This window comes from Oncorhynchus mykiss, chromosome 20, assembly GCF_057628025.1.
Source record: "Oncorhynchus mykiss isolate SJ-2025 chromosome 20, ASM5762802v1, whole genome shotgun sequence".
Lineage (NCBI taxonomy): Eukaryota > Metazoa > Chordata > Actinopteri > Salmoniformes > Salmonidae > Oncorhynchus > Oncorhynchus mykiss.
The window spans coordinates 2,177,556-2,197,688 of record NC_143041.1 but is presented as its reverse complement, the minus strand read 5'-3'; the positions used below and the strand labels follow the sequence as shown (position 1 = coordinate 2,197,688).

The 20,133-nt window shown below is 44.7% G+C and overlaps 1 protein-coding gene across 1 annotated transcript in view; it reads right to left on the bottom strand.

The window, feature by feature from the left end:
* The window catches only part of LOC110498792 (voltage-gated potassium channel KCNC1), a 37,342-nt gene extending 18,038 nt beyond the window's left edge, over positions 1-19,304 (bottom strand). The window contains exon 1 of the mRNA XM_090211991.1: positions 18,670-19,304. Within this exon, the coding sequence (XP_090068117.1) occupies positions 18,670-19,206 (537 nt within the window). The 5' untranslated portion in view covers positions 19,207-19,304. The remainder of the gene's footprint in view (positions 1-18,669) is intronic.
* Between the last annotated feature and the right edge of the window lie 829 nt (positions 19,305-20,133).

The window sequence follows — 20,133 nt, the reverse complement described above, 5'->3', positions numbered from 1 at the left end:
CCAGGTGGCTTTTGGCAAACTTTAAACAACACTTTTTATGGATATCTTTAAGAAATGGCTTTCTTCTTGCCACTCTTCCATAAAGGCCAGATTTGTGCAATATACGACTGATTGTTGTCCTATGCACAGAGTCTCCCACCTCAGCTGTAGATCTCTGCAGTTCATCCAGAGTGATCATGGGCCTCTTGGCTGCATCTCTGATCAGTCTTCTCCTCGTATGAGCTGAAAGTTTAGAGGGACGGCCAGGTCTTGGTAGATTTGCAGTGGTCTGATACTCCTTCCATTTCAATATTATCGCTTGCACAGTGCTCATTGGGATGTTTAAAGCTTGGGAAATATTTTTGTATCCAAATCCGGCTTTAAACTTCTTCACAACAGTATGTCGGACCTGCCTGGTGTGTTCCTTGTTCTTCATGATGCTCTCTGCGCTTTTAATGGACCTCTGAGACTATCACAGTGCAGGTGCATTTATACGGAGACTTGATTACACACAGGTGGATTGTATTTATCATCATTAGTCATTTAGGTCAACATTGGAACATTCAGAGATCCTCACTGAACTTCTGGAGAGAGTTTGCTGCACTGAAAGTAAAGGGGCTGAATAATTTTGCACGCCCAATTTTTCAGTTTTTGATTTGTTAAAAAAGTTTGAAATATCCAATAAATGTCGTTCCACTTCATGATTGTGTCCCACTTGTTGTTGATTCTTCACAAAAAAATACAGTTTTCTATCTTTATGTTTGAAGCCTGAAATGTGGCAAAAGGTCGCAAAGTTCAAGGGGGCCGAATACTTTCGCAAGGCACTGTATATCAAACAATGTCTTGTTAGTTTATTTATTTTAAAGAACATTCAATGCAATGGAATTGAATATAGGCTAGTATAAGGTATGTACATGGTCTACTACTCACACATCAACATATTCAGAATACAACATGACAACTACATTTACAAACTGCACGCTAATGCATGTAAAGGTAAATAAAATAGAATCTATGAGAAAGTGCAGCGATACTATGCTCTACGGTTCCCTGTGGGAATAACATTGCAGGAATGTAGTCCAATGACCTTCAAGCCTCAGTAGTCTCTCTGCAAGGCCTGGAATTGGATTGGGAAAGATCATCAACATAAATTGGAGGGGTACAGAGAAAAAGTGTTTGAGAGAGAGATGTGATTGTGTGGGTATGGAAAGAAGTGAGGGAGCAAATGTCTGTAAGGAAGGTTAGGAGAGCATTTTCGCTAACCCTTTTCATAACCTCAACCTCAGTCTCCTAACCTTCTAAGTTAATGCTCCTAACCTGCTGCGTAAATTCTCGTCAAAGTGGCGTGAAAAGAGTGTTTCCCTTATTTTGACAGTACTACCAGGACCTGCCGGTGTCACCATGACAACCACTGCATGAGCTAGACCATCTCTTCTTTCAGCACCAAGGACAGGGATTATTAGCCAAATACTGCTCCTCCACTGCCTAACACTGCTGGGTTTTAGGAAGCGAGACTCTGCCAACACTGTAAAACCAAGTGTTTAGGATCTGAACACATAACAGTCCGGTTTTGTCTCACCAGGGGTGATGGTCAGATTTGCATTTATCATCGAAGGAATGAGCATTACACCAATACCTGTGGTCTGGAGCGGGATCAAATTTGGCCCCCCATTCCCCCCAGAAATGTCTGGGAACTTGCAGGTGCCTTGGTGGAAGAGTGGGGTAACATCTCACAGCAAGAACTGGCACATCTGGTGCAGTCCATGAGGAGGAGATGCACTGCAGTACTTAATGCAGCTTGTGGCCACACCAGATACTGACTGTTACTTTTGATTTTGACCCCCTCCTTTGTTCAGGGACACATTATTCCATTTCCGGAACTTGTGAGGTCTCAGTTGTTGAATCTTATGTTGAAAACAAATATTTGCACATGTTAAATTTGCTGAAAATAAACGCAGTTGGCAGTGAGAGGACGTTTCTTTTTTCGCTGTGTTTAGATACTGTATTATTAGTGTGCATTAACTGGAAGGCACACATTTGTTGTGTTGATAAAACACTGTAGTAAGCAGAACAACAGTTCCCATTGGGTTCCATTCAAGTGGTAGACAGGGACCCCTCTGCTGCCAGCCACTCCTCTGCTGCCAGTCACACCCCCACCACCCCTGCCTCTTACCTTGGTGGTAAGGAGGGATCTGGTGACAGCTACCTGGGGGGAAATGAGGGAAAACGCAGGGCAAAGCAGCGCCAGATATACTGTATATACAGGAGGAAGTGTGGAGGAAGGAGCACTGGCAAAGTCAGCACCCCAGGTAGATGAGACCGAAGAGGGGGAGAGGAAGAAGACCCAGCAGTGGAGCGAGACTCAGGCAGGGGTCACTCAACGTGGGGTGTGATTGAGATGCGTGTGTGTGTGAGTGGCGACTGGCATACGCACGTGAGTTTGTGTGTTTCAAAATATTGTGTTTGGGCTTAAGAATACGTGTGTGTGTGTTACATGTGTGTGTGTTTACACGAGTGTGTGAGTGTGTAACCTACACGTGTGTGTGCACGTGTACTGTATATGTACTGTACACTGGAGACACACACCAAGGACATGAGTAGAGAGAAGTAGACTGGATGGTAGCCACAGGATGTTACTAATAAATCAGTCCTCTCACATGCTAGTCTCTACTATGTTGTTAAATGACACACACCAAGGACATGAGTAGAGAGAAGTAGACTGGATGGTAGCCACAGGATGTTACTAATAAATCACATGCTAGTCTCTACTATGTTGTTAAATGACACACACCAAGGACATGAGTAGAGAGAAGTAGACTGGATGGTAGCCACAGGATGTTACTAATAAATCACATGCTAGTCTCTACTATGTTGTTAAATGACACACACACAAATCGTACTCAATGATTAACACGGCACATGTCCATTTCATTTTTTACTGTGGAGTCCAACATAACAAGCAAATGAGTTTGGAGCGTAATATGCATAGTTTGTCCTTATGACACAGCCCCCCTTGCCCTCTTCATCCCTTCATCCTCCACCTCTCTTCTCCCAACCCACCTCGTCTCTCCCCCCGTCCCCCTGCCCCTCCCCCCGTTCCCCTGCTTACATCGTCTGAAAGCTATTTTTGCAAAGCTGTCACTGTTCTATTACCTTGGATGACTGAGTGTCTGTCAGAAAAGACACTGAGCACACAGATGAATTGCAGATTCCCGCGGTTTATGAGCCACCTGTTACATTTCAGAGATCTAACCAGAATCAGCCCACTCACTCGCCACCCCAACCTTCACCGGCCAAAAGCCAACGAAGAGTTCAAAATAGGCAAATCTCCAGGTGAATAAAAATGTCCTCGTAATCCTAGTGCCTACGTTGTGAGAACACTCAGAATTGTGTGAGGACCATGAACCCTGTAGCCCCTTTCCTGCATCCGATGATCTAAAGCCCCATCTTCGGCCTCATGTGGAATGTTATTCATATTTTTCACTATTTCATCATTAACAAAGTTTTTTTTTATGATGAAAATCCTGTGTTTTTATATCAAACAGATTTGTTATATTTCAGTCTTCTGTGATGAATAAAGCTTAGTATTGGGATGCAAACTCAACATTGACTACACCTCAACTCTATATCTGACATGGTACAGGTGTCTTTTTTTAAAGCTCATAATGTGTGTGAGGTGTATACTTTTGTTTCAAAGAAGATTTGTTTAAAACTGCCAAGAATCATTCTGTATGACCCTGATTAGCCCATTGTGTTAAAAAGGTGGTCCATATGGGGCTGTACAATTTAAATCCTTCCTGGGACATTTTAATAACCCTTCAATATGACACAATATGACATTTTTTGTTTGCTTGCTCGCTCTTTCCTCTACAGCGACTTACGTGTTGGAACCATCGTGAGCTAGCAGATGGTCACACAGGAATTGTTCTAGTGTCGCACCGTCCCCACTAATGTAATTTTCCATTGGAATGAGCAGGGCTCCAGCTTGACTCTTGTAGTGCCACAGAGAGCTACAGTACAGCGGAACCGAACGTCAAGCATAGTCAAACCATGCATACTCACTCACAAACCTTATACCAGTCCAAATGTACAGATGTACTACATCTGGGTCTTACCTTCATACCTGATAGTACAAACTGGCCATGACTGACCCAGCAGACCAGGACCAGCTGCACAACACCATGTCCTCCCAAGGAGCCTACATTGGTAGGCATGAGGAATTGCTTCGTGAGCTGATGGAGGGGGTCCAAACGTTGGCTGAGCGCCATGACCGGGCGTTGGTCATGCTGCTGGTGTCACGTCCTGACCTTAGTTCATTTTTTATGTCTCTATTTTGGTTTGGTCAGGGCGTGAGTTGGGGTGGGCATTCTATGTTTTGTGTGTTGTGTTTTGTGTGTTGTTTTTCTATGTGTTTGGCCTTGTCCCAATCAGAGGCAGCTGTCAATCGTTGTCCCTGATTGAGAACCATACTTAGGTAGCCTGTTCCCACCTGTGTTTGTGGGTAGTTGTTTTCTGTTTTTGTATTCTGTACCAGACAGAACTGTTTCGGTTTCGTTCATTCTCTTTTGTTGTTTTTCCATTCAGCGTTCAATTCATAATAAAAGATGAACATGTACGACGCTGCACCTTGGTCCTTCTTCAACCCACGACAGCCGTTACAGCTGGAGCAATTTCGTGGGTCGTCTGGGGTGCAGCCTGCCATGCCCCTCAGCAACTCGGCGGTTAGCTGCGCCGCCCCACCAGCCATTCCTCCATCCCGGGAGCCCCGGTTACCTCCTCCGGAACGCTTTAATGGAGAGCCGAGAAACTGTGGCATGTTTTTAGCTCAGTGTGCCTTCATTTTCGAACTTCAGCCTCCGTCCCCTCGGATCGCTCCAAAATAGCCTACCTCATCACGCTGATGTCTGGAAGGGCTCTCACCTGGGCTACCGCCATATGGGAACAGCAGCCGGACATATGCGTGAGCCTGGAGGGGTTCGTGGGAGAGGTGAGGAAGGTCTTTGATGCCCCGTTCTCCAGGAGAGAAGCTGCCCGGAAGCTAATCCAGCTCCAACAGGACGCCCGCACTGTAGCCAGCTGGATTTCCATGCATTGGCAGCAGAGAGTGTGTGGAACCCAGAAGCACTGTTTGACATGTTCCTGCACGGCGTCTCAGAGAAGGTTAAGGACGAGCTTGCGGAGTTACCCACAGATTTTGACTCCCTCATCGATTTGACCATCCACATCGATGGCCAATTGCAGGAACGATGGATGGAGAGGAAATTCGATTTCACTCATAACCCCAGGGATTCCATCTCGCCTCCGAGTCATCCCGGAAGTCCCTGAAGGTCCGTGGCCGAGAGCACCAGAGATTTCCCGACCTTCCTTGAGAGTCACCGAGGAGGGCTGAAGCACTGTTTCCCAAGCCCATGCTACTAGGCAGGGCTGGGCTGTCGCCAGCGGAAAAGCCACACCGGATCAGCACAAGGAGCTGTCTGTACTGCAGGACTTTTGGTAATTTTGTGTCCTTCTGCCCGGTAAAAGATGGTATAAGATACTTGTATGTTTGAGGAATTTTAATTCTGAGATTTCTGTTGTTAGAACTTGGCGCCCTGCACTTTCACTGGCTGTTGTCATATCGATCCCGTTAGCGGGATCTCAGCCCAAAGAAGTTTTAAGAGCGAGGCTTACTGGTTCCTCTGTGTCAGGGATAATGAAGGGTGACGTTCTAAAGGTGTATGAGGGGGCCTCCTCAGCGAGAGTCAATTGGGAAAAGAGTGAATCGCTATGGGCAAGTCAGTTTCAGAAGGGGTCCGCTCCACGGTTACCAGGGCGGATTCAGTGAGGCAGAGATGGGATGAAAACTTAATTTTTTTCTAGGTTCCAATGTTTTTAAAAAAAATCACTGTGAGGGTGTAGTGGAGAAAGTGTGTGTCAGATTGTCAAGGTGGAAATGGGTACTGCCCCCGTGGTCTTATAGGGGAAGGGTGCTGATAACCAATAACCTAGCCGCCTCTACCCTGTGGCACAGACTAATGATTTTACAGCCACAGTCTGATACAAGAGCTTCAGAGGACCCTTGTCAATTTCCTCTGGTCTGGACAACATTGGATTAAAGCTGCAGCCCTCTACCTGCCACTGCACAAGGGTGAGCAAGGCCTAGTAGACATTTATCCAGGATCATGGTTATCCGGCTTCAAGCAGCCCAGAGACTGTTGTACCGTGACGGTTCTAGCTTGGTCGACACACATGAATGAGGAGAATGAGCTGTTTGGGCTTAGACAAGCATATTTTCCTCTTAAAGCTAGAGGGGGTGATTTGTCTGGCCTGACTTCATTTTATGAGTCTGTTATGCAGGCTTGGAGAGTTTTCGTCATGTCCTGTAAGGCCGGCATGCCACCAGGGATTTGGCTTTTTGAAGAACATATTTTTTATAATACTGCCATCCAGTCCCATGCTATGGGTTCAGCCAGCCTATGTTCATGCCTGTTAGGTGTGGGGTGTACTAAGCTGGGTCATCTGAGCAGATCGTTGGAGGAGCTGGGAGACACAACTACTCAGGAAGGTCGTAGCTGAGGTCTACGATTCCTTGCCAGTGCTTCATCGGCAGTATGTGACTGATACTTACAATTCTGATCGGTGGACGGAGGGTCTGGATTATGTGTTCACTGCGCTGAATGTTAGTGCTGTGGCGGGGGCATTTGAGGAGGAGGAGGGGGTGATGCTTTCCTTCGATACCCCAGAGCTGGGGGAGTTCAAGGAGGTGGGAAAGAAGGCCATTGTCATGTGTACTCCTGCTCCTCCCCTCTGGCGTACGATGTCGCCAGGGTACTAACCACCAGTCCTGGGATTCATCATTAAACACACCTGGTACTCATCATTACGTGCACCTGTGAATCATTATGATTCACACCTGGACTCCTTTACCTTCATCGTTTCCTCCCCTTTATATGTCACTCTCCCAGGTTCACTCACCAGTTGGTAGTTCTTGCATCTTGGCGTACTGCCTTATGTTAGTGTCGTGTTCTTGGTTTTGTTGTTTCATTAAAACATTTCACCTGCACCTGCTACCGACTGACCGCCCCATCAATCACAGCCATGTACAAAATCTGTGTAAAAGTTTCCCGTGCTTCTTCCCTCGAAGCGATAAAATTGACGAGGTGGGCGGGTGTGTTTGGTCCAGGTGCCTCCCCAAAAGGCTGTTGGAAGTCTTTACATAAACTGCCTATTGAAAAGAGGACAGCTGACCTTCAATGGAGGATAATACATGGAGCCATAGCCACCAAAATGCATCTGGTATCCAGTATTTTGTTAAACATAATACTTATAAGGATAGTACAATAAGTTAAAAACACTGAGTTTTTTTAAAAGCTTGTTTACAGTAAGTTCCCAATCAGTTGCAAATCGCGTGATTGTTGTGTCCACTTTTCTTCTTTGGCATGATGTCATGCATCCATCCACTAAAATAGCAACAACAGACAGAGAATTATATTGTCTCTACACTAAATACAGGGGTTGGGATTGCCAGGTTGATCCGAACACAAGATGTGAAGACCTGGGCACAATACTTTGTCAAGGTAAATTGAGACCGAACACGATGGATTTCCCAAACGCAGGCACCGAAAAGGGAAGTTGGCTAATCATTAGTCATGCCCTTCCCATAACTCCTCTCATGACACGCCGTGTACCTTAAGAAACTTGCTTGGTACTGAGAGGTGTCTCCTAAATGAACAACCCTATTCCAGGGCAGCAAAACATTTCCTGTGGAGTCATGGCTATGCATCTTAAAGCATCTTAAGGCTAAGTTCATCGCCACAAAATTTGTAGGAGCATCTTTAAATCTCCAACTGTTTTCCCAAAACCATCATTATTTACTTTGCAATTGAAACTCTCGTAATCTAATGCCTGCCACAGACCACGCGTCACTTTTTACAGAATATTTCCACTAAACATAGAATCACATGGTTTATCCGTCTCTCTGTGACCGCCAATAACTTCAGAACGAAGTTCACTACAAATGCAAAATTGGCAATGTCTTTGCAATTGATACAAACAATTTAATTATATTAACAGTAGGCTGTAGGTGTTTCCCATCATATTGAAATACATTTCATGAGTTGCTACTTGTAAACTACTGTCTTGTAATTTTTCATGATGTGTAGCCTAACATCATGCAATGATCTGCCAAATCTGTGATTTAGTGGATTTAGCATTATAAAGAAGACTCAATATTTGTTTTTAACCTTCATTGAACTAAGCAAGTCAGTTAAGAACACATTCTTATTTTCAGTGATTGCCTAGAAATAGTGTGTTAACTGCCTTGTTCAGGTGCAGATTTTCACCTTGTCAGCTCGGGGATTCGATCTTGTAACCTTTCGGTTACTAGTTCAAAGCTCTAACCATATTGCTGCCCACTATTTGCAGCAGTAGGTGGTAATAACTCTCTAGGAGCTGATTGTCATCAATATTGTGAAAAAATTCAAATGTTAAGTAAAGATTTGATTGGAAAAAACTGATCCGAGAGCAGCACTCCCTTTCTTTTGATCCTATCAGTATCGACACATGCCCCAACGATGCACTTAGTGACCATTCTCTGTGTGGTGTTTTGGGAAATGCATGTTACATCTTTGGCCATTGTAGGAAAGATACATTGTTAAAACACTCGTAAGCCTAAGTTCCATTGCTATCGGCAAACCGGACCCAGATCATATTCTGACAGAAAAAGAGGGCCAAACCTGCAAAGAGAGAATGGGATTAAAAACGTCTCATTAGATTTGAAAGGGGATTAAATAGGGGAAAGAGCCAGAATGAAAGTGAAAGGCCATCGTTACAATCAGGTTTTGAATGAACACACTGTATCAATAATAGCGTAGTGGAAGGCAAACTACCTCCTCAGAGGCCCTACGATTGTGCCATCGTTCCTCCTGTCCGGTACCACTCCTCCGAGAAGAGGGCTGTATTCTCTCTCAGGTCCAAAGTCTGCAGCCATGAACAGTTATATTGAGGGGGTGATGGCGGCTGATTTTACTTCACCTGCAGGAGGGGGTTTTTTTCTTTGTTGGGAAGAAGGATGGGGGATTATGTCCCTGTATCGATTATAGGGGTTTAAATAACATTACCATCAAGAACCGTTACCCCCTTCCTCTTATGTCATCACCTTTTGAGAGACTCCAGGGAGCTATGGTTTTCTCTAAATTGGATTTACGGAATGCGTACAATCTGGTGCGCATCAGACAGGGAGATGAATGGAAGACAGCTTTCAACACTCCTAATGGACTTTGAGTACCGGGTCATGCCGTTTGGACTTACTAATGCTCCAGACATTTTCCAGGCCCTGGTTAATGATGTGCTGCGCGACTTCCTTCACCAGCTCATGTTTGTGTACATGGATGACATCCTCATCTTCTCCAAGTCCATGGTTGAACATGTCCAACATGTTCTCCAGGTTCTCCAAAGACTCCTGGCTCATCACTTGTTCGTGAAACCCGAAAAGTGTGAGTTTCGCGTTCCTCAGATCTCCTTCCTGGGGTACATCGTGTCTCAGGGCTGTGTACTGATGTAGTCCCAGAAGGTAGGAACAGTGGTCAACTGGCCATGACCCAGCACGGTCAAGCAAGTTTTTTTGGTTTTGCTAATTTCTCCCGGAGATTTGTGAGAAACTTTAGTGCGCCATTGACAATGCTCACCAAGGGCTCGTCTGGGCATGTATGCTGGACCCCTGTTGCTGAGAAGGCGTTCCAGGACCTGAAACGTTAGTTTTCTTCTGCACCCATTCTCGTTCATGCGGATCCTTCTCTTCCCTTCATGGTAGAGGTGGAAGCCTCTGAAGTTGGCGTGGGAGCAGTTCTGTCAAAGCGCTCGGCAAAAGACCAAAAGTTTAATCTCTGTGCCTTCTTCTCCAGGTGTCTCACTCCAGTGGAGAGGAACTATGATGTCGGCAATCGAGTGCCTCTTGCAGTAAAACTGGCTTTGGAGGAGTGGGGGCACTGTTGGAGGGCTCGGAACATTCCTTTATGGTTTGGACTGACCACAAGAACCTGGCCTACATCCAGGAGGCTAAACACCTCAATCCCAACAGGCTAGTTGGGCTCTCATCTTCACTCAATTCAGATTCACGTTATCTTACCGTCCGGGGTCTAAGAACGTGAAGCCGGATGCCCTTTCTCACCAGTTCCACAACTCCAGTGAGGATTGGCTGCTTGAACCCATCACCCGCAGGATGCTCATCCTCACGCCGGTGTCCTGGGGTATAGAGACTGTAATGAGGGAGGTGCAAGGTAGGGAGGCAGTTCCAGATGGCTGTCCACTTAACAGACTTTTTGTTCCTATTGGTGCCCGGTCCTCTTGGGGCCCGGTCCAAGGTACTTAAGTGGGCTCACTCGTTACATCTCACCTCTCATCGAGGAGGACAGCGAACGCTAGAGTTTTTGAGGAGGAGGTTTTGGTGGACCTCGGCGGAGGCGAAAACTTAAACCTTTGTGGCTGCCTGTCCGACATACGCCCGGAACAAGACTCCTCGTCAGCAGCCTCTGGGGCTTCTTCATCTGCTGCCAACACCTTCTCGACCCTGGCCCCATCTCTCTATGGATTTCATCACAGGCCTTCCATTCTCAGAGGGACACACGGTCATTCTAGTCATTGTGGACCACTTTTTCGGCACATTTCATTCATTTTATGCTCAACTAGTCATTCAGCATGTTTTCGGCTTTCACAGACTTCCTCTGGATATAGTCTCTGACCGGTGCCCCCAGTTTGCCTCCAGAAGTTGGAGGGCATTCTGAACTCTTCTGCGGGTAATCAGCCAGTCTGTCCTCGAGTTATCACCCTCAGTCCAACGGTCAAACTGAGCGGGTGAACCAGGATCTGGAGACCGCCTTACGGTGCTGTGTGTCCGCCAACCCCGCCACTTGGAGCCAGCACATTCCCTGGGTGGAGTATGCACACAACACTCTCCATTGATCCTCCACTGGCCTGTCACCATTCCAGGTGTTGTCAACATCCCCACCCCCCTCCTGTTTCCAAATCAGGAGATTGAAGTGACGGTTCGGTCCGCTCAACGCCTCATCTCTCGTTGCCGCCGGACCTGGAAGAGGTTTCGGTCAGCGCTCATGAGGTCCTCAGCTCATGTTCTATGACAGCCCAACCATCATCACCGCCGAATCCCCTCCTGCGTCCAGGTCAGATGGCCTGGTTGTCTATTAGGGATCTGCCTCTACGCGTGGAATCTAGGAAGTTGGCTCCCCAGTACGTTGGGTCATTCAAGGTTCTACGGTGCATCAATCCAGGGGCCTATTGCCTTCGACTTCCCCGGTCTTTGGCTCTGGAGTCCCTTGATGATGTTGATGGTGATGTCATGGAAATCAGAGCAGGGGTCCTTGGGGACCTCCTCCAATCACAGTGAAGTGAGGAGAGGAGAAGAGTGAGATCACACCATGATTGGCTGGGAGGCTCACCATGATTCGCTAACTCTCAAACAATCCCCAGTCACCTTCAGCACGTGTCGCAACAAACCCAGACTGCATGGAGTGGGAGGTGGAGTTGCTTCAGGGCAGAAATATGGTATGAAAAAAACTCATAAGACTATGCAAAATAGGATCTGACCCAGTAAAAAAATTGAGAGCCCACAAGCAGTCTATGCTAAACGAGGACAGAAGGATGTTATTGTACATAATGGGTGTGTAATTGTACATACGAGTGCTTTCAGATTCTGCGCCAATTTAGATATCTACACCAATTATATTTTATTTGAAAACCTCCACTTCTGTCCCAAACATAGCATTTGCTCATTCTCTCCTTTGATAATTCAAGCTTCCAAGTCCCGAGGTCCCCGAAAATGAACGCAATGTCCCTCACTGAAAAATGGCTAAGTCACCCAAACCCTTCACCAAGCATTTTATCCAATAAACCCAATTGACAGGCTACCTTTTTATTTTCTGGTCAGTGTTTTCTAGATACACCCTGTTCTGGTGCTGCGCTGGGTCATACTTGTGTTTATGACAGCAATGTTGCTTTCTGACACTGAACACAGTGGAAAAGAACAGCAAACAATGAACCACGAGATCAGGGGGTCTGAACACTCAACTGATATGCAAACGCTGCCTCAACAACACATATAGCCAACACAGCCACATACAGTCATACTGTATGTGTGAGGCTTGAGAGAGGGAACAATGCGATAAGATTATATCAGAGCCATCATAGTTTGGGATTGGAGGGCACAATAGTGTTGAAAAAGGTATGGGTGAGGTTCAAAACAGGGTTAGGCTCAATTCGAATTGAAGACAGTCAATTCAGGAAGTAAACAAAAAAAATACTAATAATTTTGCACGCCCAATTTTTCAGTTTTTGATTTGTTAAAAAAGTTTGAACTATCCAATAAATGTCGTTCCACTTCATGATTGTGTCCCACTTATTGTTGATTCTTCACAAAAAAATACAGTTTTATATCTTTATGTTTGAAGCCTGAAATGTGGCTGCTATAGCCTACATATTTATTTAGGGGGCAATTTCGCTCACTCGGATGCTTCATCTGAGATTGATGGATCTTTCTGTCAACACGCATCTTGGTCTAATATATTATCAATATTTAAATATTTTATTTTGACTGGCAAGGAGGTATGGTAGGGCGGGTCAGGCCCCCTAAGGCCGGCCATAACGTTGGCCCTGGGTGAGGCTGTGTTCAGCCCACCAATAGATCTTGGCTGGTATGATGAATACAGTCAACAAGCTACCCTCTGATTTATATAACACAGACTGACATGCTTTAACACACAGACCATCATCAGTAAAATATAGACAACTATGGAGATGGATAAGGGTGTAATGAGATGCAGGCAGGTTAGGTTAGGTTGCACACATATGCAACAAAGATGTATGGTGTTGTACAGAATAGTTTACCATACAATGTATATGTTTTAGTTACTGAAATATAGTTATTACAGTATAATAACTGGATATCAAATCAGTGTATTTGTCACGTGCACCAAATTCAACAGGTGTAGACCCTACAGTGAAATGCTGAATACAACAGGTGTAGGTAGACCTTACAGTGAAATGCTGAATACAACATGTGTAGTAGACCTTACAGTGAAATGCTGAATACAACAGGTGTAGGTAGACCTTTTGTGAAATGCTGAATACAACAGGTGTAGTAGACCTCACAGTGAAATGCTGAATACAACAGGTGTAGTAGACCTTACAGTGAAATGCTGAATACAACAGGTGTAGTAGACCCTACAGTGAAATGCTGAATACAACAGGTGTAGTAGACCTCACAGTGAAAGGCTGAATACAACAGGTGTTCACCTTAGTGAAATGCTTACTTACAGGCTCCAACCAATAGTGCAAAAAAGGTGTTAGTTGAACAATAGGTAAGTAAAGAAATAAAACAACAGTAAAAAGACAGGCTATATACAGTAGCGGGGCTATAAAATTAGAGAGGCTACATACAGACACCGGTTAGTCAAGCTGATTGAGGTAGTATGTACATGTGAGGCACGTAGATAGAATATAGATATAATAACAGTCAACTGCAAGACAAGGTTAAGGTTACTGTATATCCATTTGTCAGAAATGCTAGGTGCATCAGTGTAGCTCTGGCCACATATCCACTACCCTCTGAGTCTACCAGTGCATGGTCAACAAACACACACACGAGATCCATAAGTTCAACCATGTCACCCATATGTCTTAGGGGTGACGGTCGGGAATCGATCCCATTCGTGTAGTCTCCGTCATCAGCGAGAGCACCCAATAGAGAGGCACTTCCTGTTACACTACATTAAAGCCACAGGAAAAGATCAGGTGACCCAATCCAGACTAATGTATCTATCTAACCCTGACACGGAGCTCTTCCTGTGCAGAGACCAGATACTGGACCTGGACAGCTACAACGTTTCTACAGCCAGGTTAGACTGTACTAGAGAGAGAGATGCAGTATGTGTGTATGTGTGTGTGTGCGTATGTGCTACTTGGTTCTGTATGTTGGCATGTTTTGTTGAGAATGCATGTAATGATGTATATTTGTATACTTACAGTACCAGTCAAAAGTTTGGACGCACCTACTCATTCCAGGGTTTTTCTTTATTTTTCATTATTTTCTACATTGTCGAACAATAGTGAAGACAGCAAAACTATGAAATAACACATAAGGAATCATGTAGTAACCAACAAAGTTTGAAACAAATCAAAGTATATTTTATACTTGAGATTCTTCAAAATAGCCACCCTTTGACTTTGATGACAGCTTTGCACACGCTTTGGCATTCTCTCAAACAGCTTCATGAGGTAATCACCTGGAATGCATTTTAATTAACAGGTGTGCCTTGTTAAAAGTTAATTTGTGGAATCTCTTTCCTTCTTAATGTGTTTGAGCTATTCAGTTGTGTTGTGACAAGTTAGAGGGTGCTATACAGAAGATAACCCTATTTGGTAAAAGACTAGATTATGGCAAAAACAGCTCAAATAAGCAAAGACAAATGACAGTCCATCATTACTTTAAGACAAAAAGGTCAGTCAATCCGGAACATTTCAAGAACTTTGAAAGCTTCTTCAAGTGCAGTAGCATTAACCATCAAACGCTATGATGAAACTGGCTCTCATGACGACCGCCACAGGAAAGGAAGACCCAGAGTTACCTCTGCTGCAGAGGATAAGTTCATTACCAGCCTCAGAAATCGACAATTAACTGCAACTCCGATTGCAGCCCAAATAAATTACACATCTCAACATCAACTGTTCAGAGGAGACTGAGTGAATCACGCCTTCATGGTCAAATTGCTGCAAAGAAACAACTACTAAAGGACACTTACAACAAGAAGAGACTTGCTTGGGCCAAGAAACACGAGCAATGTGGTGGAAATCTGTCCTTTGGTCTGATAAGTCCAAATGGGAGATGTTTGTTCCAACCGCCGTGTCTTTGTGAGACGCAGAGTAGGTGAACAGATGATCTCCTCATGTGTGGTTCCCACAGTGAAGCATGGAGGAGGAGGTGTGATGATGTGGGGGTACTTTGCTGGTGACACTGTATGTGATTTATTTAGAATTCAAGACACACTTAACCAGCAAGGCTACCACAGCATTCTGCAGCGATACGCCATCCCATCTGGTTTGCACTTAGTAGGACTATCATTTGTTTTTTAATAGGACAATGACCCAACACGGCTGTGTAGGGGCTATTTTACCAAGAAGGAGAGTTATGGAGTGCTGCATCAGATGGCCTGGCCTCCACAATCACCCAACCTCAACCTGATGTCACGCCCTGATCTGTTACACCTGTCCTTGTGCTTGTCTCCACCCCCTTCCAGGTGTCGCCCATCTTCCCCACTTATCACCATGTGTGTTTTCTGTCTGTCGGTCTGTCTGTGCCAGTTCCTCTTGTTTGTTCAAGCCCACCAGCATTTTGTGTCTCTTCTCCTGCTTTTTCAAGTCTCTCTTTTCTCACCCTCCTGGTTTTGACCCCTGCCTGTCCTGACTCCGAGCCCGCCTGCCTACTCTGCCTGCCACTGACCCTGAGCCTTTCTGCTGTCCTGTACCTTGGCCCCCAAAATAGGGCTACTTAATGTTAGATCCCTTACTTCAAAGGCAATTATAGTCAATGAACTAATCACTGATCATAATCTTGATGTGATTGGCCAGACTGAAACATGGCTTAAGCCTAATGAATTTACTTTGTTAAATGAGGCCTCACCTCCTGGCTACACTAGTGACCATATCCCCCGTGCATCCCGGAAAGGCGGAGGTGTTGCTAACATTTACGATAGCAAATTTCAATTTACAAAAACAAAGGGGGGTTTTCGTCTTTTGAGCTTCTAGTCATGAAATCTATGCAGCCTACTCAATCATTTTTTATAGCTACTGTTTACAGGCCTCCTGGGCCATATACAGCATTCCTCATTGAGTTCCCTGAATTCCTATTGGACCTTGTAGTCATAGCAGATAATATTCTAATCTTTGGTGACTTTAATATTCACATGGAAAAGTCCACAGACCCACTCCAAAAGGCTTTCGGAGCCATCATCGACTCAGTGGGTTTTGTCCAACATGTCTCTAGACCTACTCACTGTCACAGTCATACTCTGGACCTAGTTTTGTCCCATGGAATAAATGTTGTGGATCTTAATGTTTTTCCTCATAATCCTGGACTATCGGACCACCATTTTATTACGTTTGCATTTTATTGCAACAAATATTCTGCTCAGACCCCAACCAAGGAACATCAAAAGACATCAAAAGTTGTGCTATAAATTCACAGACAACACAAAGATTCCTTGATGTCCTTCCAGACTCCCTCTGTCTACCCAAGGACGCCAGAGGACAAAAATCAGTTAACCATCTAAATGAGGAACTCAATTTAACCTTGCGCAATACCCTAGATGCAGTCGCACCCATAAAAACTAAAAACATATCTCATAAGAAACTAGCTCCCTGGTATACAGAAAATATCCGAGCTCTGAAGCAAGCTTCCAGAAAATTGGAACGGAAATGGCGCCACACCGAACTGAAAGTCTTCCGACTAGCTTGGAAAGACAGTACCGTGCAGAATCGAAGAGCCCTTACTGCTGCTTGATCATCCTATTTTTCCAACTTAATTGAGGAAAATAAGAACAATCCGAAATTCCTTTTTGATACTGTCGCAAAGCTAACTAAAATGCAGCATTCCCCAAGAGAGGATGGCTTTCACTTCTGCAGGAATAAATTCATGAACTTATTTGAGGAAAAGATCATGATTATTAGAAAGCAAATTACAGACTCCTCTTTAAATTTGCGTATTCCTTCAACGCTCAGTTGTCCTGAGTCTGCACAGCTCTGCCAGGACCTAGGATCAAGAGAGACACTCAAGTGTTTTAGCACTATATCTCTTGACACAATGATGAAAATAATCATGGCCTCTAAACCTTCAAGCTACATACTGGACCCTATTCCAACTAAACTACTGAAAGAGCTGCTTCCTGTGCTTGGCCCTCCTATGTTGAACATAATAAACGGCTCTCTATCCACCGGATGTGTACCAAACTCACTAAAAGTGGCAGTAATAAAGCCTCTCTTGAAAAAGCCAAACCTTGACCCAGAAAATATAAAAAAACTATCGGCCTATAACAAATCTTCCATTCCTCTCAAAAATTTTAGAAAAGGTTGTTGCGCAACAACTCACTGCCTTCCTGAAGACAAACAATGTATACGAAATGTTTCAGTCTGGTTTTAGACCCCATCATATCACTGAGACTGCACTTGTGAAGGTGGTAGGCTCTGCATCTGTCCTCGTGCTCCTAGACCTTAGTGCTGCTTATTGTATCCTTCCTGTTTGGCCCTGTCCGGGGGTGTCATCGGTTGGGGCCACAGTGTCTCCTGACCCCTCCTGTCTCAGCCTCCAGTATTTATGCTGCAGTAGTTTATGTGTCGGGGGGCTAGGGTCAGTTTGTTATATCTGGAGTACTTCTCCTGTCCTATCCGGTGTCCTGTGTGAATTTAAGTATGCTCTCTCTAATTCTCTCTTTCTTTCTCTCTCTCGGAGGACCTGAGCCCTAGGACCATGCCTCAGGACTACTTGACATGATGACTCCTTGCTGTCCCCAGCCCACCTGGCCGTGCTGCTGTTCCAGTTTCAACTGTTCTGCCTGTGATTAGTATTATTTGACCATGCTGGTCATTTAGGAACATTTGAACATCTTGGCCATGTTCTGTTATAATCTCCACCCGGCACAGCGAGAAGAGGACTGGCCACCTGACATAGCCTGGTTCCTCTCTAGGTTTCTTCCTAGGTTTTGGCCTTTCTAGGGAGTTTTTCCTAGCCACCGTGCTTCTACACCTGCATTGCTTGCTGTTTGGGGTTTTAGGCGCATCATAAAACAGCTTAATGAAGAATGTTGGGTAGGTTAGGTCGTACCTAGGCGCATCATTAAACAGGCTAATGGAGAATGTTGGGTAGTTTAGGTCGTACCTAGGCGCATCATTAAACAGGCTAATGGAGAATGTTGGGTAGGTTAGGTCGTATCTAGGCGCATCAGAAAACAGGCTAATGAAGAATGTTGGGTAGGTTAGGTCGTATCTAGGCGCATCATAAAACAGGCGAATGAAGAATGTTGGGTAGGTTAGGTCGTATCTAGGCGCATCATAAAACAGGCTAATGAAGAATGTTGGGTAGGTTAGGTCGTACCTAGGCGCATCATTAGACAGGTTAATGGAGATTGTTGGGTAGGTTAGGCAGGATACGGGAGTGAAACGGAGAAAACATTTCGCTTGGATGCAGGTATGGAACCTCTTGTAGCAGGCTAAATTATGTAGCTAATAATAATATGAAATCAAGAATTTAAAAAAATGTGTGATTAATATCGGTGGCAACTGTTTGATTAGGCAGCACCCTCATAGCGAAATAATATCAACACGTAGGCTGGCCGATAGTCTACAGTCTGAAATTAAAATAGCAGCCATATCACTTTTCCTTTGCTATCACAATGAATTATTCTGTATCCGTGAGTCTATATATTGCTACTTAACACAAGCAAACTGTCAAGGAAGTCACCTGCTCGATTATGATCGCTTGAATGAAAATCTATAATTAATTATTCATAACAACTATGCATATAGGTTGATCATGGAAAGCTAATGTTATAAACTTTCAACAACCTATTGTAACTCAGATGTTAGTTGTCACAGTTAAAATGACAAATATGACATTTAAAGCAATCAATGAAGAAAAAAACAGTCACTCACCCGGGCATATTTTGAGGAATAGGGGTCTTCAAAAAGAGCCCACATTCTGGGTTGCCAGATTTCCCACCAAGTCTTTTTCCTTCCGTCCTCATGCAAGCACAGTCTTTTCATGTCCCATGCATGTCCTGGTAGCGCTGGGTCATCCTCTGCCAACTCCGGTTCGGGATTCTCAAAGCTGTCCAACGCCTCCTCTGCGTCCCTGTGCTGGCGGTAATTCATCCAGCAACACGCCTCCACGTCCGTCTCATCGATGCCCCAGAATGCCAGCTCCTCTTCGAACAGCGGGCCGCACACATCTTTCGGACAGTGCAATTTACCTGTGCGGTAATAGTTGAGGATGAATGAAAAGACGGATGGGTGGCGATCGAAGAAGAACTCGTCGTTTCTGTGGTCGTAATCGAAGTTGCTAAAGGCGTCTGACTCGGTAAGCCAAGATAAGCGGGTACCGGGCAACGTTTTTAGTGTGCTTCGATAGGTTTCATGCCGCATCCCCCCGCAGTTTATCACGATTTTCTCGCTTTCCGACGGACAAGTCATGTCTGCAGTGTAACATGCTTTGTTGGACGAGTAGTTCACATTCTTGCACCCTTTGAAAGAGGAGACACAAACCGAACTAAGCGTAGAGGAACGGAGTGAGCGAGAGGAGGAGAGAAAACCGGGGAGGAGGAGTCTGCTGGGAGATTAAGGAATGTAATTTTATCTATGGATAAAATATGAACATTCAAATTCCAATGAAGTTAGAGTAATAGTCTACACTACAGTTATGCTATGATTCCTAATGTAAGGTGCATAGAGTGTAGTAAATGACTTTTCAGCAGTTGCATAAACTATACGATTTCAGTAGATTAACAGGTTGGCTGTAAAGTTGGTTTAGAAAAGCAATATTCACTAGAAGACTGTAGAGGTGTAGGCCAAGTTCATATTAATTTACTAACATACAGTAATACATTTGTGAAATGTGGGGAATGTCACTTGATTTAACAAGGATGATGGTTTAGTTAAAAATACATGTTGTGTTATGAATGTGCTATAAGCAAAATATCTTCCATGTAATATTACAGCACCCGGGTGTCATTCTCATTTGACTAGTTACACATTGTGCCTCCTGCTGCTGTTACTGTAAGATGATGTGTACATGATACCAAAATGATTCAAATTTCTCCCAATTCATTGAAATAGTATCTCTAATTAGGCCACTATAAGACATCAACAGAGCCAACCCCCGCCCCCTTCCTCTGCTATCTGCTTGCCTCGGTACCCAATAGGAGAGAGAGCGAGAAGAGAGAGAGAGAGAGCGGGGGAGTGTGTGTGTCACTGGGGAGAGGGACAGCATCTGAGGAATGAGAGAGAGAGAGTGAAAGCGAGAGAGAAAGGGAAAGAGGTATAGCATAACAAATTGGGGATACAACTCGCTCCTTCACATCTGCTTTCGCTCGTCCCTAATGCTTTTCTGATGTAAGGTGG